Source organism: Salmo salar, chromosome ssa07 (genome assembly GCF_905237065.1).
Source record: "Salmo salar chromosome ssa07, Ssal_v3.1, whole genome shotgun sequence".
Classification (NCBI taxonomy): domain Eukaryota; kingdom Metazoa; phylum Chordata; class Actinopteri; order Salmoniformes; family Salmonidae; genus Salmo; species Salmo salar.
Window position 1 is genome coordinate 21,621,948 of NC_059448.1, and position 27,844 is coordinate 21,649,791.

Here is a 27,844-nt window from a genome sequence, read left to right on the forward strand (position 1 = left end):
TGGAGCTGGATGCTGACGAAAACCATCACAAATTCCTCTTCTTGGATGAGGCAGGCTTCAACCTGGCCAAGACAAGGAGGAGAGGTCGGAATTTCATTGGCCAACGGGAAACCATCCAAGTACCTGGACAACATCACCAAGTGTGCGGCTATATCGGAAGATGGTGTGGTGGGACGCAGACCTCCTATTGGATCATATAATGCAGCTCTCCTTGTAACCTTCCTTGATGAGCTAAATCAGGTCTGTAGAGCTGATGGCGTGACCTATGTCATTGTGTGGGATAATGTCAGGTTCCACCATGATCAAATGGTGCAAGCATGGTTTCAGGCCCATCCACAATTTACCACCCTGTACTTACCCCCATACTCTCCTTCCCTTAACATGATTGAGGATTTTTTCTCCACATGGAGGTGGAAGGAATATGATAGGCGCCTTCACGAACAAGCCACCCTTCTCCAGGCCATGGATGACGCATGCAATGATTCGCCATGCCCGAAGATTCTTCCCAAGATGTTTGGCTAATGAAAACATCCATTGTGATGTGGCTGAGAACCTGTGGCCAAATCCACAAGACAGGGTTGATAGAAGTACAGTAATCAATCCTTTGGTTTGCTTTTTACAGTAAGCCAGGTGAGGAATACTGCAGTTGACGTTTTACTGTAGTTTTTTTCTTTTTTGTAGCTAATTATTTTTGCTTTGATTCAAAGAAACCTATGTTGTGATTTTATTGTATTTCATCAATACATTTCAGATTTTGTTCAATGATTCCACTGTGTCTGTAGTATTCTCTCTACTAGTCCTTTTACAGTGATGTATTTACGTGTAGTACCATCATGAAACAATTTTGTACTACAATATTTAATGATTGTACGAACAACTACACAGTATCTTGTGTGTGGGTGATCTAAATGAATGTTCCTATGGTATTTCATGATAAATTAATTATTTGAACCAATGATTCTGCAAGTGCAAGGTTTCTTTAAAGATATGAATGCACAATGCAATGTTTTGAACATTGGACAGCCTGTGTTACAAGTGATGACCGTTTTGAGTTTTGCGTCTAGAGTTTTGAAAAATGACCACAAGGTTCTGAAATTAGTGCCAAAGTGATTGTAAAAAACTGTAAGATGTTGAACTGCAGGTCTAGGAGAGTACAGCACACAGTGTGTGTGTGTGTGTGTGTGTGTGTCCAGTCCATCCTCACCCAGGGCACAGTCTAGGCTGTCTCCTCCATTCCTCCTGTCTCCTCCCTCAGTGCTGCTCTGCAGGGCCTGTTTCAGGGTGACCACCCACTCCTCCATCTCTGCCTCGCTGTCCGCAGACAGGAAATGGCTGTAGCGCTCCTGCATCTTCAGCTCAAAGCCGTTCCGGCGCATCTTAGGACACTGGGGGGGGGGACAGGGAACAGAGGGTTGGTTGGAGTCATTTAGTAACATCATCTTTAAGCAGTTCCAACCAATCTTAGGGCACCTGGGGTGAAAATATAGACGTTTGGTTGGAGTCATTTAAACATTGTGGCTCAAAGCTCAAAGCTGTTACGGCGCATCTTAGGGCGCTGGGGAGGAGAGAAAGAGAACAGGTCCGGTGGGATCAGCATATAACCTAATAACACTCGGCCCAACACTCAAACGTGCTAGTGAGTAGACAGCTAATATTTACATTTCAAGTTTAGCCAACTTGGATCTAATTGCTAGCTAGATAACGAGGCAGAGCAGTAGAATTGTTATGAACACACCCTTCTGTCTGTCTCCAACTGTTGAAACGGCATGCTAGCCTGTCCACTTTGTTCTATCAATACCTTATTTCTCAGAATGAGAACGAGTTGCCAATTCCCTATATTGTGTTTTATGCTTATTGCACATTTATAAAACACAGACTAGACAGCTAGTATAACAGTCTTGGTTAAAATGCTGCTAGGTACAGATTTAGGCCTAAATGTTTATTAGCAACTAATCCCACTGGGCACAGACGTCATTTCAACGTGTAGTTTGGTTTACAATTGGTGGAGTTGTCAACTAACGTGAAATCAACAAAAAATGTCACCATATTGGATTTAGGTTAAAAGTTGGGTGAAAAAAAGACTAAATTCCCTTACGTTGATGACTTTTGCAAATCCAATCAGTTTTCCAAGTCGATCCAACGTCATCAAATTGAATTCTTTGTTGAAATGACGTGGAAACAACGACGATTCAACCAGTTTTTTCCCTTTGGGCTGTTGTGTTAAAAGCCGAATTCTGAGTGTGCTGCTGCTATTTCTGCCTCTTTAGAGTCCAGAGATTGATTACCTATTAATTGTATTAGCATACAATGATCTATTTGATTATCACAGACTTCCTGCCATGGCTGGCAGAAGGTAAGTCTACTGTCTAGGACAGACAAGACAATATATTTAGATTTGTCTGTCTCCATAAAGCCCAGAGCGGATGATGTGCCTCTGTAAGCAAATGGTCAATCTATTCCCGGGGCACATTAGGAACAAACATTAACCATATACAAAGATATACTGTACTGTATTATTCACAACAACCACACGACGTCAATGATTTTCAAGTCAAGGTGAAATAAGGGACCGTATTCAATGAGCATCTCAAAGTAGCTGATCTAAGATCAGTTCCCCCGTCCATTTAATCTAATTGTGATCTAAAAGACCAAACTGATCATAGATCAGCACTCCTACTCAGAGACTCTTTGTGAATAAGGGCCCAGGTCACCTGAATGACGTCTATACAGGAGTCCAGGTAGATGGATCCTTTGGTGTCCTTGCAGTTCTTCTCATCCTTGTAGGAGTTGAGGATGTAGGAGCCGTCTGGCAGCTGGGACAGGTAGAAATACCTCCTCTTAAACACCTGATAATCAGAAGAAGGGTTCCAATTCAAAATCATCCAATAGCCACGCCGCTTTTATTTCTAATAGTGTCCACCTGCTGTACAGTTTAGTGGATGTGTGGATACAAAGGTAGATAAGGCTGGTGATCAAACGTATTGTTGTGGCACTCAAATATAGTTGTAGATACTTTTTTTGATTAGCTGAGTCAGGTAGGGCCCTATCAAATCCGCGATGCGGAGAACGCGGACGGAATCACGGAATCCAGACATTAAAACGGAATTCAACAATATTCAAAAATGCATTTAATTTATTCGAAAATGAATTAGCTCAGGATTATCATAAAACAGCTCTGGATTATTATAAAACATGAACAAAATGCATCACTGATTCTTATTTTCCTTCTTTCTTTATTTCTGAAGAGGCAACGTGGGAATGGTCCTGTCTGTTTGTGCGTGTTTGTTTGTCTACCACTTTGTGTAGCCGTTAGCGATGATGCTAATGATAACCGTCTTACGGTAGATGGAAAGGCTTTCCCAAAAAACATCTAAATTAAAATGTTAACGACAAAGTAGCCTATGCCTACCTGCATAATGATATTATGATTATTTGGTGATTTGTGATTAGCAAACTCTACAATCAGAAACAGAGCTAAGCAAACACGTCTCTTGCTGGTGCACACCTGAATTAAAGGTTATGTAAACCCCAAAATAAAAATGCACTCGGAGTCCTCAAGTGGTCTCCTGATGTGGTTTAAGCATTGTTATGGACTCAAAACATCCAATTGTGTTGTTTTTATATTTAAAAAAATGATTTTGAGAGCGAAAACCTGAAAAAAATTGGGAAAAACTGAAACCTGGGAAAACAAAACGGAAGAAAATGAATATTTATATATAACTGATTTTATAGGGCCCTAATCAGGTATGTTAGTGCTGAACAAAAGCCTGCACAGTCCTTTTGTGGTACATGATCTACGTCATTTCTTGTACATCTACAGTGCATTCGGAAAGAATTCAGACCCCTTGACTTTTTACACATTTTATTTCGTTACAGCCTTATTCTAAAATGGATTAAAAAAATGTTTTCCTCATACCCCATAATGACAAAGCAAGACAGGTTTTTAGACATTTTTGCAAATAAAAAAATATCACATTTACATAAGTATTCAGACCCTTTGAAGCATTTTTGGCAGCGATTACAGCCTTGAGTCTTCTTGGGTATGACGCTACAAGCTTGGCACACCTGTATTAGGGGTGTTTCTCCCATCCCTCTCTGCAAATCCTCTCAAGCTCTGTCAGGTTGGATGGGGAGCGTCGCTGCACAGCTATTTTCAGGTCCCTCCAGAGATGTTCAATCGGGTTCAAGTCTGGGCTCTGGCTGGGCCATTCAAGGACATTCAGAGACTTGTCCCGAAGCCACTCCTGCGTTGTCTTGGCTGTGTGCTTAGGGTCATTTTCCTGTTGGAAGGTGAACTTTCGCCCCAGTCTGAGGTCCTGAACACTCTGGAGAAGGTTTTCATTAAGGATCACTCTGATCTTTGCTCTATTCATCTTTCCCTAGTTCCTGACTAGTCTCCCAGTCCCTGCCGCTGAAAAACATCCCCACAGCATGATGCTACCATCACTATGCTTCACTGTAGGGATGGTGCCAAAGAGTTCACTCTTGGTTTCATCAGACCAGAGAATCTTGTTTCTCATCGTCTGAGAGTCCTTTAGGTGCCTTTTGGCAAACTCCAAGCGGGCTGTCATGTGTCTTTTACTGAGGAGTGGCTTCCGTCTTCCGGCCACTCTACCATAAAGGCCTGATTGGTGGAGTGCTGCAGAGATGATTGTCCTTCTGGAAGGTTCTCCCATCTCCACAGAAGAACTGTCAGAGTGACCATCAGGTTCTTGGTCACCTCCCTGACCAAGGCCCCTCTCCCCCGATTGCTCAGTTTGGCCGGGCGGCCAGCTCTAGGAAGTCTGGGTGGTTCCAAACTTCTTTAATTTAAGAATGATGGAGGCCACTGAGTTCTTGGGGACCTTCAATGCTGCAGAAATGTTTTGGTACCCTTCCCCAGATCTGTGCCTTGACACCAGGTCTCTCTTGAAAAATAGATTTTATCTCAATGACAAAAACCTGTATAGGTTAAATAAGGTTAAATTAAAGAAAATCATACAAAAATCCAATCAATTGAATTTACCACAGGTGGACTCCAATCAAGTTGTAGAAACATCTCAAGGATGATCAATGGAAACAGGTGTCACGCCCTGGCCATAGAGAGGGTTTTGTTCTCCATTTTGGTTAGGCCAGGGTGTGACTGGGGTGGGCGTTCTATGTTCCTTTTTCTATGTTTTTGTATTTCTTTGCTTTGGGCCGAGTATGGTTCCAAATCAGAGGCAGCTGTCTATCGTTGTCTCTGATTAGGAATCATACTTAGGCAGCCTTTTCCCACTTGTGCTTTGTGGGATCTTGTGTTTGTGTAACTGCATGTGAGCAGCCCAGAACGTCACGCTTTGTTTTCGTCTGTATTGTTTTGGTGAGTTTCATATTTATTAAACATGTGGAACTCTAAGTACGCTGCGCCTTGGTCTACTCCTTTAGACGATCGTGACAACAGGATGCACCTGAGCTCAATTTCGAGTCTCATACCAAAGAGTCGGAATACTTACATAAATAAGGTGTTTTTGTTTTTTATTTTTAATAAATGTGGAAATATTTCAAAAACCTGTTTTCGCTTTGTCATTATGTGGTATTGTATGTAGATTGATGAGATTTTTTATTTTTTTTATCAAATTAAGAATAAGGCTTTAACGTACATTTTTGGGGAAAAAGTCAAGGGGTCTGAGTACTTTCCGAATGCACTGTATAGTCAGTAGACAAGGATGGTGGGTGAGCTGTTCTGACTCACCCTCATGGAGACAGACAGGCTGCTGTTGATGTTGGCTTTCTGCAGCCAGCCCTGCTTCATGATACCCCCTCTCTGAGAGCACAGAGATGACGAGTCCTGGTCACACACACACACACACACACACACACACACACACACACACACACACACACACACACACACACAACACACACACACACAGGAAGGAGAGATAGTATTGATAATGGGTATGGATATGCAATCAATAGGCTAATACACACACATCACACACACCCACAGACAAACACACAGATACATGTTTGCACAGATACACAGACAAACACACACCCACGCAATCACACAAACAGAAATAATAACCACACATTCACAAAGAAAATAACAGTTGTCACTGGGTCTAACACACACACACAATGTGCCGAGATATACATCATTCATACAGATATGGAGAGAATTTCTCTGCTTCCCATGAATGGGTCGGTGTCATTTAACCCATTTAATCACAACCATCACTTCACCAACTCAACTAATTTGCAGTGAAAATCTCCATGAGACCATTTATCCCAACATTAATATCCATAACAAGGACATTGCCACTCAAAGGACAGACACTTACAAACACAGTAAATATGTATCCCAATCCAATACCTAATCCTCTTACTGCTGTTGGGATATACAGAGAAACCACATGTATACAGAGAAATGCCATACTGAAGCTATCTCACACACACACACACACACACACACACACACACACACACACACACACACACACACACACACACACACACACACACACACACACACACACAGCTCAGTTAACAAATTGAAGTGGCACTATCCTTTGCGCTCGTCTGATCGTAAGTACGCCTCTCTCTAGCTCTGTCCTGTAATCCAATTGGCTGAGGTCTCTCCTCTGTCCTCCCTCAACACTCCCACCCTTCCCATGCTCTGAGTGGTGCTCTGAGAACCCCCTTCATTCCTCTATCCACCCCTCTTACTATATCATTTTGTAGTATAAAGTAGAATACTATAGTAAATACTGCAGTATGCTACAGACTACAAAAACACTACAGTAATTACTACAATAATGTCTCCAAAAACACTATAGTCTGCAAAACATTACAGTAATTGCAATAGTATATTATACTACAGTTTTAATTTGCATATACCCTGCCCATTTTCCTCCCCCAAATCCCAATTTGTGCCACCCATGTGAGAAACCTAAATGTCACGTATAGACTACATATTGTGTTCCCTACAGGTTATAGATCTCAGTCCTACCTAATTTACATACAGGTTATGGAAAATTTGCTCTTTGACTATTTTGTCAAGTAGGTTTCCTCCGGGAGAAACCCCTACTGTTATATCAAAGATAATAAAACTACAGTAATTTCCCCAAAAACACTACAGTAAATACTACTGTATACTACAGTCTGCAAAAACACTACAGTAATTACTATAGTAAATACTACGGAAACAATTACTACGGGATTTATCCTATAGTAAATTACAGTCATGTCCGCAACACTACAGTATTCTCTGTAATGTTTTTGAGGACTTCAGTCCGCAAAAATACTACAGTGAATACTCTGAAGTCCGCAAAAAAACTACTGTGAATAATATAGTATTTATACCATAGTATACTATAGTATTTTTCATGTGGAATTCCTCACCAATCTCCCTGATTGCATTATCATTGATTAATTATTATGGTCACTCCTCTCCTCTCTCTCTCCATTGCTCTGTTTCCCTCCCTCCCTCTCTCTCTCTCTCTCTCTCTCTCTCTCCAGTGGTTATAAAAGTAGGCTGGGATAAAAGGAGTAGGCTACATATAGATCTATAGTATCCTGATTCCTGCTGACAAACAAAACCAAAAGCAGGAATTACCAGTGACTTGCTCAATAAGGAAGTGGTCAGATGATGCAGATGCTAAGCTACAGGACTGTTTTGCTAGCATAGACTGAAATATGTTCTGGGATTCTACTGATGGCATTGAGGAGTACATCACATCAGTCACTGGCTTCATCAATAAGTGCATCAATGACGGTGTCCCCACAGTGACTGTACGTACATACTCCAACCAGAAGCCATGGATTACAGGCAACATCTGCACTTAGCTAAAGGGTAGGGCTGCCGCTTTAAAGGAGCAGGACTCTAACCCTGACACTTATAAGAAATCCTGCTATGCCCTCTGACGAAACATCAAACAGGCAAAGCGTCAATACAGGACTACACCGGCTCTGACGCTTGTCGGATGTGGCAGGGCTTGCAAACTACTACGGACCACAAAGGGAAGCACAGCTGCGAGCTGCCCAGTGACACGAGCCTACCAGACGAGCTAAATAACTTATATGCTCAGTTCGAGGCAAGCAACACTGAAGCATGCATGAGAGCATCAGCTATCCGGATGACTATGTGATCACCCTCTCCGTAACCGATGTGCGTAAGACCCTTAAACAGGTCAACATTCACAAGGCCGCAGGGCCAGACGGATTACCTGGACGTGTACTCTGAGCATGCGCTGACCAACTGGCACGTGTCTTCACTGACATTTTCAACCTGTCCCTGACCGAGTCTGTAATACCAACATGTTTCAAGCAGACAACCACAGTCCCTGTGCCCAAGAACACCAAGGTAACCTGCCTAAATGCCTAACAACCTGTAGCACTCACATCTGTAGCCATGAAGTGGCTGACATCAACATCATTATCCCAGAAACCCTAGACCCACTCCAATTTGCATACCGCCCCCAACAGATCCACATATCACGCAATCTCTATTGCACTCCACACTGCCCTTTCCCACCTGGACAAAAATAACACCTACGTGAGAATGCTATTCATTGACTACAGCTCAGCGTTCAACACCATAGTGCCGTCAAAGCTCATCACTAAGCTAAGGACAGTGGGACTAAAGACCTCCCTCTGCAGCTGGATCCTGGACTTCCTGACGGCCGCCCCCAGGTAGTAAGGGTATGTAACAACACTTCTGCCACGCTGATCCTCAACATGGGGGCCCCTCAGGGGTGCGTGCTCAGTCCCCTCCTCTACTCCCTGTTCACCCACGACTGCATGGCCAGGCACAACTCCAACACCATCATTAAGTTTGCCGACGACACAACGTGGTAGGCCTGATCACCGACAACAATGAGACAGCCTATAGGGAGGAGCTCAGAGACGTGGCAGTGTGGTGCAAGGATAACAACCTCTCCCTCAACGTGATCAAGATAAATGAGATGATTGTGGACTACAGAAAAAGGAGGACCGAGCACGTCCCCATTCTCATTGACGGGGCTGTAGTGGAGCAGGTTGAGAGCTTCAAGTTCCTTGGTGTTTACATTTACATTTTAGTCATTTAGCAGACACTCTTATCCAGAGCGACTTACAGTAGTGAATGCATACATTTCATACATTTTTTCTCTGTACTGGTCCCCCGTGGGAATCGAACCCACAACCCTGGCGTTGCAAACACCATGCTCTACCAACTGAGCCACACATCACCAACAAACTATCATGGTCCAAACACACCAAGGCAGTTGTAAAGTGGGCATGACAACACCTATTCCCCCTCAGGAGTCTGAAAATATTTGGCATGGGTCCTCAGATCCCCAAAAAGCTCTACAGCTGCAGCATCGAGAGCATCCTGACTGGTTACATCACAGCCTGGTACGTTGGAACTGCTCGGCCTCCAACCGCAAAGCACTACAGAGGATAGTGCGTACGGCCCAGTACATCAATGAGGCCAAGCTTCCTGCCATCCAGGACCTCTGTACCAGGCGGTGTCAGAGGAAGGCCCTAAAAATTGCCAAAGACTCCAACCACCCTAGTCATAAACTGTTCTCTCTGCTACCGCACGGCAAAAAGTACCGGAGCACCAAGTCTTGGACCAAAAGGCTTCTTAACAGCTTCTACCCCCAAGCCATAAGACTCCTGAACAGCTAATGAAATGGCTAACCGGACTATTTTATTGTCCCCCCCCCCCACACATTTGTATGCTGCTGCTACTCTGTTTATTATCCATGCATAGTCAGTTTACCTCTACCTACATGTACATATGACCTCAATTACCTCAACGAACCTGTGCCCCCGCACATTGACTCTGTACCGGTACCCCCTGTATATAGCCCCACTATTATTATTTTATTGTTGCCCCGTAATTATTAGTTATTTTTCTATTTTTCTTCTTTATTTTCATTCATTTTTTTTTGTATTTTTTACTTCAGTTTATTTGAGTAAATACTTTCTTAACACTTATTTTTCTTAAAACTGCATTGTTGGTTAAGAGCTTTCACTGTAAGGTCTACACCTGTTGTATTCAGCACATGTGCCAAAACTATTTGATTTGATACACTATTACTGCTCTCTCCCTCTGAGACAAGATGTCTGGGGTGTAGCAATAAAGGACATTGTAAGACATTAGCCAGCCTCTTTTTGTGCTGCCTGGATTGATAGATGGCCTCTGCTCTGCTCTCTTTCTCCCTCTCTCTTCAGTACTTTGCTGTATTTAAAATGGCAGCCTATTTCCCTGTATAGTGCACTACATTTGGGCCCAGGACCCATAGGGCTCTGGTCAAAGGTAGTGCACTATATAGTGAATAGGGTTCCCTTGTAGCCGCAGGCCTAGAGTGATTCAGTGATAGCCTCTGCTGTCTGCTCTGTGCTCTCAGCAATATGTCTGGCAGCTGTTTATTTTCCTTCAATCGTTCAATTACAACCCTTTTTAATGTTAAGTTTATCCACATCCGGCCAGGCCGATGGGGGGGGGTCGATGAGAACTATTTTTAGAAAAGTAGAGCTCTGGTTTCACTGCTAAAGAGGAGTGAGGAGGACTTTGCTCATTAGGTGAGCGAGCTACTGGCTGGCTGCAGTAGCCTGGTCCCAGATCTGTTTGTGCTGTCTTGCCTACTCCTAATGTGACAATGACCATAGGCGTAGGCAAGATAGCACAAACACATCTGGAAACAGGCTGTGGCTGTAGACCCTACTGAGTACAGCTGCAAATGCTCTCCCGCCACAAAACCACATCATAGTGGCACAGTGGCGGTTAGAGTTTCTGGATGTAAGCTACGGTATCTCTATTGAATTACTGTTATTTGATGCATTGTATTGTATTGTTAGCATCTTTTCTAAAAATGCTTTGAGGGGGATGCAGCAATGTGTTGATGTTATGCTCAAAGTCAAAAGGGTATTTTAAACATGACTACCACCAAGCCAACCAGGCCTAGACACAAAAGACCCTTGAGCATACCAGACCACTCAACATCGTCTGATAATCAATGTCTCTCTCTCTCTCTCTCTCGCAAACATGTACGTAGCCACGCGTGCACACACACACACACACACACACACACACACACACACACACACACACACACACACACACACACACACACACACACACACACACACACACACACACACACACACACACACACACACACACACACACACAGACTGGTCCATCACCCCCAGGCCTAACATTCCACTCACCTCATCTTTAGCGTCTTCATCGATCTCAAACACGTGAGCCGGCAGCTTGTCCATCTTCAGGCCTTTACTGTGAAAACACATGTCGTGTGAGAGAGAGGGTTGTTGTGTGAGAGAGAGGGTTGTCGTGTGTGAGAGAGGGTTGTCGTGTGAGAGAGAGGGTTGTTGTGTGAGAGAGAGGGTTGTCGTGTGTGAGAGAGGGTTGTCGTGTGTGAGAGAGGGTTGTCGTGTGAGAGAGAGGGTTGTTGTGTGAGAGAGAGGGTTGTTGTGTGAGAGAGAGGGTTGTTGTGTGAGAGGGAGGGTTGTTGTGCGAGAGAGATGGTTGTTGTGTGAGAGAGAGGGTTGTTGTGTGAGAGAGAGGGTTGTTGTGTGAAAGAGGTTGTTGTGTGAGAGAGAGGGTTGTTGTGTGAGAGAGAGGGTTGTTGTGTAGAGAGGGTTGTTGTGTGAGAGAGAGGGTTGTCGTGTGAGAGAGAGGATTGTTGTGTGAGAGAGAGGGTTGTCGTGTGAGAGAGGGTTGTCGTGTGAGAGAGAGGGTTGTTGTGTGAGAGAGAGGGTTGTTGTGTGGAGAGAGGGTTGTTGTGTGGAGAGGGTTGTTGTGTGAGAGAGAGGGTTGTTGTGTGAGAGAGAGGGTTGTCGTGCGAGAGAGAGGGTTGTCGTGCGAGAGAGAGGGTTGTTGTGTGAGAGAGGGTTGTTGTGTGAGAGAGAGGGTTGTTGTGCGAGAGAGAGGGTTGTTAGCGAGAGAGAGGGTTGTTGTGCGAGAGAGAGGGTTGTTGTGTGAGAGAGAGGGTTGTTGTGTGAGAGAGAGGGTTGTTGTGTGAGAGAGAGGGTTGTTGTGTGGAGAGGGTTGTTGTGTGAGAGAGGGTTGTTGTGTGAGAGAGAGGGTTGTTGTGCGAGAGAGAGGGTTGTTGTGCGAGAGAGAGGGTTGTTGTGCGAGAGAGAGGGTTGTTGTGCGAGAGAGAGGGTTGTTGTGTGAGAGAGAGGGTTGTTGTGTGAGAGAGAGGGTTGTTGTGTGAGAGAGAGGGTTGTTGTGTGAGAGAGAGGGTTGTTGTGTGAGAGAGAGGGTTGTGTGAGAGGGAGGGTTGTTGTGTGAGAGAGAGGGTTGTTGTGTGAGAGAGAAGGTTGTTGTGTGAGAGAGAGGGTTGTTGTGTGAGAGGGAGGGTTGTTGTGTGAGAGAGAGGGTTGTTGTGTGTCAGCAACCCAGAACTATATACTCAATACATCAACTCCTTTCTACTGTATCTTGGTTCTGGTCATTTCAACAGTGTGTCTTTGTACAGTATCAAAAGCTAGTCTCTATCCTCAATGGATCAAAAGCTAGGCTATATCCTCAATGGATCAACAGTTAGTCTAAATCCTTAATGAATCAACAGCTAGGTTATAACCTCAGTGGATCAAAAGCTAGTCTATATTCTCAATGGATTAACAGCTAGTCTAAATCCTCAATGGATCAACAGCTAGTCGAAATCCTCAATGGATCAACAGCTAGTCGAAATCCTCAATGGATCAACAGCTAGTCTATATCGTCAATACATCTACGCCTTGCTTCCTATCTACAATCTGGTCATTTCTATGCTGTTTCTTTCTATCAATGGCTTTTCTTTTCCAGATTTATTGCACCTTGGAAGCATGCGTGTATCAATAGCTTTTCTATTCTAGACTTACGTTGGGAGCATGCGGAAATCTCCCGAGTACGCTTCATACTTGTAGTTGATGACATGCCAGTCCGTGTTGTAAGTCTTGATGCACTGCCAAACAGGTCAACATTCGAGCTCAATTAGTAACATTACAACACCAGGGGACCAGGGTAATAAAGAGTTCACAGTTCACACCATGCCAGAAAAGTGTCATTTATGTCAAGTTTAGAGGTCGACCGGCATGGCCGATTAATTAGGGCCGATTTCAAGTTTTCATAACAATCGGTAATATGGCATTTTTGGACGCCGATTATGGACAATTACATTGCACTCCACGAGGGGACTGCGTGGCAGGCTGACCACTTGTTACCCGAATGCAGCAAGGAGCAAAGGTAAGTTCCTAGCTAGCATTAAACTTATCTTATAAAAAACAATCAATCTTAACATAATCACTAGTTAACTACACATGGTAGATGATATTACTAGTTTATCTAGCTTGTCCTGCGTTGCATATAATCAATGCGGTGCCTGTTAATTTATCATCGAATCACAGCCTACTTCGCCAAACGGGTGATGATTTAACAAGCGCATTCGTGAAAAAATCACTGTCGTTGCACCAATGTGTACCTAACCATAAACATAAATGCTTTTCTTAAAATCAATACACAAATATATTTTTTTAAACCTGCATATTTAGTTAATATTGCCTGCTAACATGAATTTATTTTAACAAGGGAAATTGTGTCACTTCTCTTGCGTTCAGTGCAAGCAGAGTCAGGGTATATGCAGCAGTTTGGGCCGCATGGCTCGTTGCGAACGGTGTGAAGACCATTTCTTACTAACAAAGACCGTAATTAATTTGCCAGAGTTTTACACAATTATGACATAACATTCAAGGTTGTGCAATGTTACAGCAATATTTAGACTTAGGGTTTCCACCCGTTGGATAAAATACGGAACAGTTCCGTATTTCACTGAAAGAATAAAAGTTTTGTTTTCGAAATGATAGTTTCCGGATTTGACCATATTAATGACCTAAGGCTCATATTTCTGTGTGTTTATTATATTATAATTAAGTCTATTATTTGACATTTGATAGAGCAGTCTGACTGAGCGGTGGTAGGCAGCAGCAGGCTCGTAAGCATTCATTCAAAACAGCACTTTCCTGCGTTTGCCAGCAGCTCTTCACTGTGCTTCAAGCATTGCGCTGTTTATGATTTCAAACCTATCAACTCCCGAGATTAGGCTGGCAATACTATAGTGCCTATAAGAACATCCAATAGTCAAAGGTATATGAAATACAAATGGTATAGAGAGAGAAATAGTCCTATAATACCTATAATAACTACAACCTAAAACTTCTTAACTGGGAATATTGAAGACTCATGTTAAAAGGAACCACCAGCTTTCATATGTTCTCATGTTCTGAGCAAGGAACTTAAACGTTAGCTTTTTTACATGGCACATATTGCACTTTCTCTCCAACACGGTGTTTTGCATTATTTAAACCAAATTGAACATGTTTCATTATTTATTTGAGACTAAATAGATTTTATTGATGTATTATATTAAGTTAAAATAAAAGCATTCATTCAGTATTGTTGCAATTGTCATTATTACAAATATATATATAAACATTTATTAATCGGTATCGGCTTTATTGGCCCTCCAATAATCGGCACCGGCGTTGAAAAATAATAATCGGTCTACCTCTAGTCAAGCTGTCAAGTTTTTGCTTTAGGTATGGTGCTCGCTGAGTAACAGTTAACAGGTCAACATCTCTCGATTGGGACCAACCAGCAGTTTGTTTCTGGTCAGGCATCGAAGTTCCTATTGATTCCTATTACGATATAGGCTTGTCAAGTTTTCTCTACAGGCATTTATTTGTTGTGTACTAGTGTTGACTGAATGAGAACCTCTTTGGCAAACAGGCTCTTGGCGTCCCTCTCTGCATTCTGGGGCACGGAGGGAACCACGGTCCTCCTCTGACGAGAGATCTGAGACTCCTACACAGAGGGGGGGGAGTTGGGTTGGAAAGAGATGAGGGTGAACAGTCGTTTAAGCTTTTACTGCTTTGAGTCTCCTGATCAGAACCACGTGTGTTTGAATAATGTGTATTTGAAAGAGTCCCAATAATCTGTCAGTGACTGAGTTAAACTGGACTGGCTGGGTCGCTTGGTTTTAACTAATAAATATGTCCCTCCTTGCAGGGGAGAACAAGGCTGTGAACTGGTGGATAATGGGGAAAAGACACCTTTTCGTAGAAACAGAAATCTATAAGAACGCCCTCCCTGAGTCAATTATCACAGAATTTGCTGATCTTGGTATAAAATAAACCACCGTTCCTGCAGTTTTTTCTGGTATCATATTATATGCTACTGTGGGGATGTATGTCGCAATGCTGTCGCTAGCTTCCCTACAAAATGTGGGCCTGGTTATCCAGTGTTTCTAGCAGCATATTTGAAAGAGTATTGTCACTTTTATAAATATTCTCAAATAAAACATTGAATTTGAACAAACTAAACAAATGTTTCCTGTGTGTGTGTGTGTGTGTGTGTGTGTGTGTGTGTGTGTGTGTGTGTGTGTGTGTGTGTGTGTACCGAGATGTCGTCGACAGGACACTGCAGCAGGTCTCTGTGAGGGTCACTGTGGATCTGGGCTTTCCTCTGAAACACCACGTTCTCATAGTCCAACGGCTCAATGATCTTAGGCTGCTCCTGTAGAGAAACATAGACGGTCAAGTTACCAAGAGACACACAGATAAGCTAACCACACATTTACACGACATTTACATTACATTTCGGTCATTCAGCAGACGCTCTTATCCAGAGCAACTTACAATGAGTGCAGGAAGGTAAGCCAATTACAGTCACTGCAAGTAAAAACCTTTGTTCAATAAAGCAGCTATCAGCTAAATCAGTGCTAACGAGAAAAGACAATGCAAATGCAGACAGACACATAAACACAAAGGCACACACCCTCACCCACTACTTCACATAAACAGGGAGATACGTTGGATAGATTTGCTTTGTCATTTATGCTATTTATTTCCCATATGTATTTGCCATGTCGTTCTTAAAGCACTATGTTGTTTATTGTGACAATATTTGTTAGCTCTTTTGTAAGCAGTAAGCTAAAGTAAGCCTGAGTGTACAAAACATTAAGAACACCTTCCTAATATTGAGTTGTACCCCCGTTTTGCCCAAAGAATAGCCTAAATTCATCGGGGCATGGACTCTGCAAGGTGTCGAAAGCGTTCCACAGGGATACTGGCCCTGTTGACTCCAATGCTTCACACAGTTGTGTCAAGTTGGCTGGATGTCCTTTGGGTGGTGGACCATTCTTGATACACACAGGAAACTGTTGAGTGTGAAAAAAACAGCAGCGTTGCAGTTCTTGACACACTCAAACCGGTGTGCCTGGCACCTACTACCATAGCCCATTGAAAACCATATCAAGAAGCTGATTAAACAGCATGATCATTACACAGGTGTCTGTAATAAAGCCCTTTTGTGGGGTAAATCTCATTCTGATTGGCTGGGCCTGGCTCCCAATTGGGTGGGCATATCCAATTGGGAGCCATTTTTTCCCAGATGTTTTCCATTGGTAGGGCTACCCATGTGTCTCTCCTGACTCAGAAAGCCTGCTCACTGATGTCAATACCAAAGCTGATAATTGTGACTTGACTGAATTGTAATGATGTGAATAATAATAATGATGATGATGGTGAGAACCCAGTATAGCCTAACCTAACCCTTTAATCATGGGCTATTGTTACCTTGTGTCTCTAAAATCACTATGTTTCCATTTTTATAGCCATGTGACAAAGACTTTATTTTTTTAATTAAAACGTACACATTTTCGCCTTTTTCCACACTAAATGTTTCATTTTCATAACTGATCAACATTTGGTATGCTATAGCCTATAGATAATATTCTGCCCATATGAACACATTTATTTAGTCCATATAAAGAACAGATATTCATGATTTCATGAAAATCAGCAAACAGAAGCGACATTGTTTCACATTCTTTAATAAAATACTGAAACAGAAACATGCAGCTGGCTTCACAGTTTCCCTGAAACAGGCCTACAGCGAAACTCCACGTATATCAACAACGTTGAGTGCGCCAGGGGGGGTCTGTGTGCTGCATAGTACCTTCCGCAAAAAGACACGCGTTTGTGACGATGCCCAAGACTGACCAATAAAGTCCTCCTAGCTACTGAATCCTGAGCTCTCATGGTGGTGTCATTGTGAAAAAGCACAGTGCGTTTCATCTCTCCCCCTCAATATGATCCGTAGAGGGGACAGAGTATCATAGGGGTGGCTGTGGACCGGGTACAAAACAGACCAGAGTCCCAGACAAGTAACACAACGCACTAACAGCATGGTGTAATTCTGAAAAAAGCACAGTGTGTTTCAGCTTTCCTCTGTCTGGGCAGTTGTTTGGAAGCTGAAACTGAAAAACATCTCTCTGCTCTTTTCCCACCTGATCTGTTCTGCTCTGCTGGACTAGCGATTTGTCAATGTGACAGAGAGAAGCTACTCTCCCTGAACTAAAGATGTCTGAGGTTAGAGGGCAGAGATCACAGAGAGACACAAAGTTCAGAGGGCGGCTGCAGAGCATGAAAAGAGAGAGACTCGCTCATTTTATTATCAAAATCTAGAAAAGAGACGTTCAATTCTACAACAACCTACAAGGAAGCAATTCCCAAACCGTCCATAACAAAGCCATCACCTACAGAGAGATTAACCTAGAGAAGAGTCCCCTAAGCAAGCTGTTCCTGGGGCTCTGTTCGCAAACACAAATAGACCCCACAGAACCCCAGGACAGCAACATGATTAGACCCAACCAAATCACCAGAAAACAAAAACATAATCACTTGACACATTGGAAATGATTAACCAAAAAACAGAGCAAAATGGAGCACACAGTGGCAGGATACCTGACCAGAATATCTGACCACTGTGACTGACCCAAAATTAAGGAAAGCTTTGACTATGTACAGACAGTGAGCTTAACCTTGCTATTGAGAGAGGCCGCTGTAGGCAGACAATTAGGTGGAAACTGAGTTTAGATTACAGACCCACAAATAATTTGAAAACAAATCCCATTCTAATAAACTCCCATATCTATTAGGTGAAATACCACAGTGTGCCATCAAAGCAGCAAGATGTGTGACCTGTTGCCACAAGAAAAAGGCAACCAATGAAGCACAAACACCATTGTAAATACAACCCATATTTATGTGTATTTACTTTCCCTTTTGGACTTTAACCATTTGCCCAACATTACAACACAGTACAACACAGCCATAATATGACATTTGAAATGTCTCTATTCCTTTGAAACTTTTGTGAGTGTAATGTTTATTGTTCATTTCTGATTGTTTATTTCACATTTGTTTCCCATGCCGATAAAGCCCTTTGAATTGAATTTAACTGAATTGAGAGAGAGAGAGAGAGAGAGAGAGAGAGAGAGAGAGAGAGAGAGAGAAATAAACAATAACCAGAGAAGAAGAGAGAGAGCATGAACAGAGGGAAAGGCAGCTGTGAAAAATATTAGGGTGACTGCTGGACTGGAGGAGATCTTTAGAGCAGCTGGAGGATCACTCAAAACATTGAGAGGATTGTGAACACACGGCACAGTAGTCTAGTTCATCAGAATGCCCTTTGAGGGGTTGGAGTCCAACACTGACACCAGAGGTTGGCTGTGTTACATGGTCCCTACTGAAGTACTCTGTAGAGGGGTTAGGCACTGCACAGGGTTCTAATAATGCCTTATAACCTTTGACCTTAGGGTCTTAGTTCCTGGCTACTGTTTCTTTTTTGACGCCAGGGTTCAGAGGGGGGTTGCTTGCTGCAGTGAGTGAAAATTAGCGTAGCAGGGCACAAGTTATTGCAGGAGTTCTTACTTCATCAGCCATTAGAGAGTGGCTCAGTCTGACATGTTACCATGGCAACACAATCACAAAACAAAGATGGCTGCTCCACCACATCGCTGGTGTGATATCACTGCATCCTGTTGAGAGTTTCACAGAGAAGTGAATGATTTCATATCCTATATTCAAAGACATTTACAGAGAAAACAGGCTAAGTCACGTGAATCAGTCCAGGACAAAGCAAGTCAGCCAAGGAGAAGCAACTAGGAAAAGTTAATAATTATTCATTCCAACAATAGTGCAAGGCTCAGCAGAAGCAGGCGAAAATATGACATAGGATAAGCCTTGCTTGAATACAATGTAATCTGTTCTATGTAAGGTAATAGACTCCTGGGCCTGAGGGCAGTTTCATGCAGCCCAGAATGTGGTAGAGCTCTATCCATATTAGAGGAGACTGTTCTGCAGTAACCACTGAGCATTGGCCAAGGACTTTGGGAAAAGACTCAAGGGAGAGAGAGAGACACAGTCAGCTAACATGTCAGAGAACCACCAGGCCCCTCTCTAGGACTCCCGGCTCAAACACCCTGCCACAGTTCAGTGCACAGCTGTAAGTGTGTCCCACCTGGCACGCCGAGGGTCTGCTGTACTGCTGCCCAGGGAATTAGGGAGTGTGGGGAGAGGACATGCTGGTGCACAGTGATTCTCCCTCTCTTTCGCACTCCTCCCCTCCCCCAGTCATTGTTCTCTGTCTCACACACACACACGCACATGCATGTGTATTCATGTGCAGTTGAAGTCGGAAGTTTACACACACTTAGGTTGGAGTCATTAACTCGTTTTTTAACCACTTAACAAATGTCTTGTTAACAAACTATAGTTTCAGCAAGTCGGTTAGAACATTTACTTTGTGCATGACACAGGTAATTTTTCCAACAATTGTTTACAGAAAGATTATTTCACTTAACCTCTCTAGGGTATGTGGGACGAAATCGTCCCACCTACTCAACAGCCAGTGGAATCCCGTGGCGCGATATTCAAATACCTTAGAAATGCTATTACTTCAACTTCTCAAACATATGACTATTTTACACCATTTTAAAGACAAGACTCTCGTTAATCTAACCACACTGTTCGATTTCAAAAAGGCTTTACAACGAAAGCAAAACATTAGATTATGTCAGCAGAGTACCCAGCCAGAAATAATCAGACACCCATTTTTCAAACTAGCATATAATGTCACATAAACCCAAACCACAGCTAAATGCAGCACTAACCTTTGATGATCTTCATCAGATGACACTCCTAGGACATTATGTTATACAATACATGCATGTTTTGTTCAATCAAGTTCATATTTATATCAAAAACCAGCTTTTTACATTAGCATGTGACGTTCAGAACTAGCATACCCACCGCAAACTTCCGGTGAATTTACTAAATTACTCACGATAAACGTTCACAAAAAAACATAACAATTATTTTAAGAATTATAGATACAGAACTCCTTTATGCAATCGCTATGTCCGATTTTAAAATAGCTTTTCGGCAAAAGCACATTTTGCAATATTCTGAGTAGATAGCTCGCCATCACGGGCTAGCTATTTTGACACCCACCAAGTTTGGCCCTCACCAAACTCAGATTTACTATAAGAAAAATTGGATTACCTTTGCTGTTCTTCGTCAGAATGCACTCCCAGGACTTCTACTTCAATAACAAATGTATTTCAAGGCCTACCTTCAAACTCAGTGCCTCTTTGCTTGACATCATGGGAAAATCAAAAGAAATCAGCCAAGACCTCAGAAAACAAATTGTAGACCTCCACAAGTCTGGTTCATCCTTGGGAGCAATTTCCAAACACCTGAAGGTACCACGTTCATCTGTACAAACAATAGTTTGCAAGTATAAACACCATGGGACCACACAGCCGTCATCCCACTCAGGAAGGAGACGCGTTCTGTCTCCTAGAGATGAACGTACTTTGGTGCGAAAAGTGAAAATCAATCCAAGAACAACGGCAAAGGACCTTGTGAAGATGCTGGAGGAAACAGGTACAAAGGTATCTATATCCACAGTAAAACGAGTCCTATATAAACATAACCTGATAGGCCGCTCAGCAAGAAAGAAGCCACTGCTCCAAAACTGCCAAAAAAAAGCCAGACTACGGTTTGCAACTGCACATGGGGACGAAGATCTAATCCACCTGTATTTGTGGGTAATTATTATTTTCTGTGTGTGTTTTGTGTGCGCCTCAGTTGCGTCACGTTCGATTCTGTTTACCTGGTTTTTGTTTCGTTCAGTTTCACTTCAATAAAAGAATGTGGAATTACCGGCACGCTGCACCTTGGTTAATTTACGACAGGGAATTTGAAGATAGCGAACGTGACAGAATTACCCACCACAAGAAGACCAAACAGCGTGCGCCTACGGGGAAGATGAGGTGGACATGGGAGGACATCCTGGATGGCAAAGGATCCTGGACGTGGGAGGAGATCCAGGCCGGAAGGGATCACCTCCCATGGGAACAGGTGGAAGCAGCGAGGGAGGAACAGCGACGAGATTGGGAGACATGGAAACGACGGAAGCCCGAGAGGCAGCCCCCCCCAAATTCACGGGGAGATTGGCTAAGTCATGGTTCAGACCTGAGCCAACTCCCCGTGCTTACCGTGGGGAGCGTGTGACTGGTCAGGCAACGTGTTATGCGGTGATACAAGACAAAATAACCAGCAATGAAACATTCTAACATGACTGAAGTTATACACTGCGGTCCATGGCTAGATCATTTAAATGACAAGAAATGGAAGAGGATAACATTTTTGCACTTGCCGGGCTAAACTGAGCATCCAGCCAGGACGGGTTGTGTCAGCCATACTCTCCAGACCTCCAGTGCGTCTCTTTGGCCCAGGATATCCTGCGCCAGCTCTACGCACGGTGTCGCCAGTACGCCTTCACAGCCCAGTTCGTCCTGTGCCAGCGCCCCGCACTTGCAGGGCTAAAGTAAGCATTCAGCCAGGACGGGTTGTGCCAGCCCTAAGCCCCAGACCTCCAGTGCGCCTCCACGGCCCAGTATACCCTGTGCCTGCTCTGCGCACCCGGTCTCCAATGCGTCTCCCCAGTCCGGTGAGACCTGTTCCAGCACCACGTAAGAAGCCTCCAGTGATGATCTATGGTCCGAAGCCTCCAGTGATGATCCATGGCACGAAGCCTCCAGTGATGATCCATGGCCCGGAGCCTGTAGTGATGATCCAACGCACGAAGCCTCCAGTGATAATCCATGGTCCGGAGCCTCCAGTGATAATCCATGGTCCGGAGCCTCCAGTGATAATCCATGGCACGAAGCCTCCAGTGATGATCCATGGTGCGGAACCTGTAGTGATGATCCATGGCACGGAGCCTACAGCGAAGTCCCCCGGTCCGGAGCCTCCAGCGACGTCCCCCAGTCCGGAACCTCCAGCGACGTCCCCCAGTCTGGAGCCTCCAGCGACGGTCCCCAGTCCAGAGCCTGCAGCGACGGTCCCCAGTCTGGAGCCTCCAGTGAAGGTCTGCAGTCCAGAGTCTTCAGCGACGGTCTGCAGTCCAGTGTCTTCAGCGACGGTCTGCAGTCCAGAGTCTTCAGTGACGGTCTGCAGTCCAGAGTCTCCAGCAGCGTTCTGCAGTCCAGAGTCTCCAGCGGTGGTCTGCAGTCCAGAGCCTCCGGCGATGATCCACTGTCCGGTTCCTCCTCCGACGATCCACGGTCCGGTAAGACAAAAGCGGAGGGATCAGCGGGCGGAGCGGGGGCTACGCCCCGAACCTGAGCCGCCACCATGGGTAGATGCCCACCCGGACTCTCCCCTATAGGTTCAGGTTTGCGGCCAGGAGTCCGCACCTTTGGGGGGGGGGGGGGGGTACTGTCACGCCCTGACCTGAGAGAGATGTTTTATTTCCTCTATTTTGGTTAGGTCAGGGTGTGATGTGGGGTGGGCATTCTATGTCATGTATTTCTTTGTGTTTGGCAAAGTATGGTTCCTAATCAGGGGCAGCTGTCTATCGTTGTCTCTGATTGGGAATCATACTTAGGCAGCCTTTTCCCCACCTGTATTTGTGGGTAATTATTATTTTCTGTGTGTGTTTTGTGTGCGCCTCAGTTGCGTCACGTTCGAATCTGTTTACCTGGTTTTTGTTTTGTTCAGTTTCACTTCAATAAAAGAATGTGGAATTACCGGCACACTGTGCCTTGGTTAATTTACGACAGGGAATTTGAAGATAGCGAACGTGACAGGTCTGATGAAACAAAAATAGAACTGTTTGGCCATAATGACCATCGTTATGTTTGGAGGAAAAAGGGGGAGGCTTGCAAGCCAAAGAACACCATCCCAAACGTAAAGCACGGGGGTGGCAGCATCATTTTGTGAGGGTGCTTTGCTGCAGGAGGGACTGGTGCACTTCACAAAATAGATGGCATCATGAGGGAGGAAAATGATGTAGATATATTGAAGCAACATCTCAAGACATCAGTCAGGAAGTTAAAGCTTGGTCGCAAATGGTTCTTCCAAATGGACAATGACCCCAAGCGTACTTCCAAAGTTGTGGCAAAATGGCTTAAGGACAACAAAATCAAGGTATTGGAGTGGCCATCACAAAGTCCTATAGAACATTTGTGGGCAGAACTGAAAAAGCGTGTGTGAGCAAGGAGGCCTACAAACCTGACTCAGTCACTGAGTCTCTGTCAGGAGGAATGGGCCAAAATTCACCCAACTTATTCTGGGAAGCTTGTGGAATGCTACCCAAAATGTTTGACCCAAGTTAAGCAATTTAAAGGCAATGCTACCAAATACTAATGGAGTGTATGTAAACTTCTGACCCACTGGGAATGTGATGAAAGAAATTAAAGCTGAAATAAATCATTCTCTCTACTATTATTCTGACATTTCACATTCTTAAAATACTGACCTAGGACAGGGAATTTTTACTAGGATTAAATGTTAGGAATTGTGAAAAACTTAGTTTAAATGTATTTAGTTAAGGTGTATGTAAACTTCCGACTTCAACTGTACATGGTAAACAACATAGTCGCTGGGCCTCACAATCAGCTACTGTAGGTAGGCTCTGCTGCCTGCTTAATTCATTACTTCTAGCAGCTCAGAGGAGAGCAGCAGCTTCCTGTCATGTGCAACAGGTTGGGCAGCAGTGGAACCACAGAACCAGAAGATACAGTTCCATTGCGACAGATCGTGTTACAGAGAGAGAGAGAGAGCGAGAGGAGAGATAGCGAGAGAAGGTGGGAGAGAGAGTCATAGGAGAGATAGAGAGAGAAGGGGGAGAGAGAGAGAAAGCGAAGAGATAGAGAGAGAAGGTGGGAGAGAGAGTCATAGGAGAGATAGAGAGAGAAGGGGGAGATATAGAGAGAGAGGAAAAGAGAGAGGGAGAGAAAGAGAGAGAGAGTTCTGGCTCAGCTCCTTTAGAGAAGAACAGCCTGGGAGAGAAAGAAAACGAAAGAGAGAAGAAGAAACACAGAGGAAGAAAGGAGGAAGAGGGGGTTAGTTCTGGTTGGGGCGTAGCCGCCTGCCTGCTACATTCGCCCATATATAGTCACTTTCTCATCTCTTTATGGGACTTTACTGTACGTCACACCGCTTTTTCAACTCAGCGATCAATCTGGCCCCGGACACTCCAAACACCATCACTGGCTTTGGCTATAATGTTAGTGAGATAAGTACTTTTCCAGATTGCTGTGCGTCTTATACAGTTCAGTGGAAAGACAGAGGAGAAGTCTATCTCTAGCAGATGGGCTTTACTACTGCCGTTTATGTGTACACACGCACGCATGCACCAACACACACCACACACACACATGCACCAACAATTCCAATGTCCTCCCCCTGACCCCAGTAAGTACTTCAGTCTGTGTGTTTACTGAGAACACAGACTTCCCATGACCCACAACCCTTGACCTGACTTGAATTGAGTAAATACACAATCTTACATGTATATCGTTCCTCTAGATCAAAACAACACCTCTTGAGACTCTTCAGGAGCTTCCTTATGATCTAAGAGACCCTAGTCAATTACAGTATGTTCATTTCAGCTAACATTCAAAACGTCTCAATGTCTTATGAGCTGAAACTAGGTGAAGGCTTTTAATTGAGCTTTCAGATCACAGAGAATGGAGCCCAGAACAAAGGAAATACCTACTCCTTGAAATGAATGTAGGAAAGGTCATTTCTAGACACACCAACTGAGAGATACAGGAATATGGAAAGAGCAGAAAACTGTTAATTCCAGGAAGGAGAATAAGACAAGCAGCCCCATTGACATAAGTGACACACACACGCACACGCACATGCACAAACACACACAGGAAGCATGGTTGGAGCATGCCTCCAGGGAATCCCCATGTGAGAATGTCGGCTCCTCTGCAACCTCCACAAAACAGGGCTTGTTCTCCATTACCATGGCGACCATTACCTTGAGGATCATCCGCTCAACCAGACACAACACACTTCGGGACCTGTGTTGCCTAGCACACGTCAGTCAGCGTCAAACCTCACCACAAGATTACTATGTCTGATTGACTTCACGTGACTGGAGATATTTGGGAATAAAAAGATCTGGCCTAAGAGGTCTGCAAAAGTCCACTGAATGTTTTCTTGGCTGGGATTTTGCATCATATGAGAAAGAGACAAATGTCTAGCGAATCAGAGGACATTGACAGTGTGGGAGAGTTTACACACACACACACACACACACACACACACACACACACACACACACACACACACACACACACACACACACACATAGAACCAAAAGGAGCCCTGTGTGAGTGATTAAATCTCAGTGCCTCTTTCAGCATTATATGCAATTTATCTCAAGCCATACCCTGCATCAAAGTGTTTCAGGCCAATACTACACACAGTCCAACTGTAACACAAACCCCGACCAGTGCACAAATCATGATCCATGACACAGCACTTACTATTGTCCTTTCAACAAAGAAAAAGGAAATGCTTCTATAGAGACTGCACTCTTACTGTAGGCCTAGCTATAATCAAAGACCACCAGGATAAATAATGATACTTTACATGCCTGGAACATCAAATATTCAGTACTGGGGAAAAGAAAGGACCAGGCTACAGGACAGGGAAAAGGGATAGCTAGGCAAACCATGCAGTCTAGCTGCACATTCAACCTCAGAACTGGCACTGCTCAATTCTCAAGCACACAAAAGCCGCCGCTGGAGCTGAAGCCAAGAGAAATGGAATACCATGTGTTCTCTCTCTTCTGATCTGCCTGAACAATGTCACACCACTATCCACAGGGAAAAGACACAAACACGACACTTCCTTTATATGGACATTATCCCGTTTCAATATGGTCATTTTCTGCTAACCGTCACTGCTTAATTACCAGCGGATTACGACGTAATACGCATTTTTAAATTGAAAGAGGTAGCTTGTATCCTAATCAAATGTAGCAAGCGCTGCTCAGTGGGTGACGAATAGGAAATGGTGAGACGCTGACACGCGTCTTCGATAATAACTGGGGGGGAAAATTGTCTTTCGACATTCAGACATTCAAGTAACGTTATGAACTAAAAGTACACATAGGCTTTTCAGGATTAAACCGAATAAATGGAGCGGACCCTCGGGCTATGGTTTCGTGAGCGGGTTTGGACAGCAAGGTAGGCTACCGTTAGCTAGCTAAAGAAGAGATCATCATACTAACCACAATCACCGATGTCCTCACAGCCTCGGAGACGCTTTGCCTGAGTTCCGCTGCCGTTCCTGGTTTACTCAACCTTTTGGTAAATTTCCGTACCTCCGACATAGCTCTCTTTCTCGTGAAAACCTCCACCTAAATCCCGGTATAACTGAGGGCATGCCACGGAGCTCAAGCAGCTGCAGACAGTTGTGACAGATGCGGATGGACCAGGCAGGCAGCGTTGGCGTAGTGAGGCGGGGCTGGAGCGTGTGAAGAGGACCGAGAAGGATTCTCGAGCATCTCGCGCGCCTCCTGCCTGTTCCCCCTCATTCGATAGGGGATCAGGTACACGCCTCAAATACCTGACCAACCACTGTTAAAAAATAGTAACCTACCAAATTGCATGAACACCTATACTAATATTCATGTGATAAATTCATAGAACAGTTGACTTTTGTAATATTTTTTTATTTATTTATGTTTTGTCTCCTATGAATTGGAGATGATCAGTATTTTGGGTAGATTATAGGTGGGAATTCTTATTAGATGGTTTGGTTGTTTAGCAACAAACTATGGGGCAAAACAGATAAAGTTGGTTTAGGTTGTTGCTAACATTTAAACTATATTTCGTCTCCAATGTTTATTGAAAACATAAATAAATGTGCACAATGAGCACTTCTTGTCTCTCAAATACATCCTTGCAGCACATTTTCGCCATATTTGATATGAAACCAGTCGAAACACCTCAAAACAAGACATTGTATCAAGAACAAGATGCAACTAACTGCAAAGGGCGACTTACGATTCCCCACATGTCAGTTTCTTGTCATTGTTGCTATCTTTCCATACAGAATCACAACAGACAAACTGCTGCCCCATTAAAGCGTGCGCATCGTTTTCGTGACGTCATCAGCAATACCTATCCAAAGGTGAAATATGAGAGAATGCCGCGCTCTAGTGGACAATGATGAGAACCACAGCAGATCATCAAATTCAGATTCTGTAGGGATTTGAACAATTTCTATTTTGTCTTTCATACCCCCAAATTATAAATAAACAAGTTTCGTTGATTTGCACTCATACATTTAAAAATAAGAGTCAATGTTTATATGTAATATAATGATGATAGTAATGATGATGATGATACAATTGCCATAAGGGGCCAAACCACATGTCTTACTCTCCAGTAAACAGATTAGATTCCAGAACACAGGGCCTGTTGTTCTGAGTTAGCCTGCGTCAGATTAGCCACCGTTAAAGTCAAGGAAACCAATACACAAACAGTTTGTTTCTGGATAAAATGATTCAGAGAAGTTTGTGAGCCACAACCAGTGGTGTGAAGTACTTCAGTAAAAATACTTTACTTTACTACTCATATTTTTGACAACTTTTACTTTTACCTCAGTACATTACTAAAGAAAATGATGTACTTTTTACTCCATACATTTTCACGGATACCCAAAAGTA

The 27,844-nt window shown here is 43.7% G+C and overlaps 1 protein-coding gene and 1 long non-coding RNA gene across 6 annotated transcripts in view; both read right to left on the reverse strand.

The window, feature by feature from the left end:
- dock11 (dedicator of cytokinesis 11) overlaps positions 1-26,690 on the reverse strand; it is a 113,560-nt gene extending 86,870 nt beyond the window's left edge. For all 5 annotated transcript variants that reach the window (XM_014206851.2, XM_014206850.2, XM_014206849.2 and 2 more), the window contains exons 1-8: positions 26,402-26,690; positions 15,413-15,529; positions 14,729-14,818; positions 12,841-12,923; positions 11,182-11,248; positions 5,714-5,809; positions 2,712-2,846; positions 1,205-1,385 (exon numbers count right to left, since the gene is read on the reverse strand). In XM_014206851.2, coding sequence (XP_014062326.2) covers positions 1,205-1,385; positions 2,712-2,846; positions 5,714-5,809; positions 11,182-11,248; positions 12,841-12,923; positions 14,729-14,818; positions 15,413-15,529; positions 26,402-26,503 — 871 coding nt within the window. In that variant the 5' untranslated portion in view covers positions 26,504-26,690. The remainder of the gene's footprint in view (positions 1-1,204; positions 1,386-2,711; positions 2,847-5,713; positions 5,810-11,181; positions 11,249-12,840; positions 12,924-14,728; positions 14,819-15,412; positions 15,530-26,401) is intronic.
- LOC106608744 (uncharacterized) lies at positions 17,443-21,537 on the reverse strand. The gene is made up of 3 exons (XR_001329572.2): positions 21,406-21,537; positions 19,565-19,567; positions 17,443-17,454 (listed from the first exon to the last, which is right to left on the reverse strand). It is a non-coding gene; the product is annotated as an uncharacterized lncRNA (long non-coding RNA).
- Positions 26,691-27,844: the final 1,154 nt, after the last annotated feature.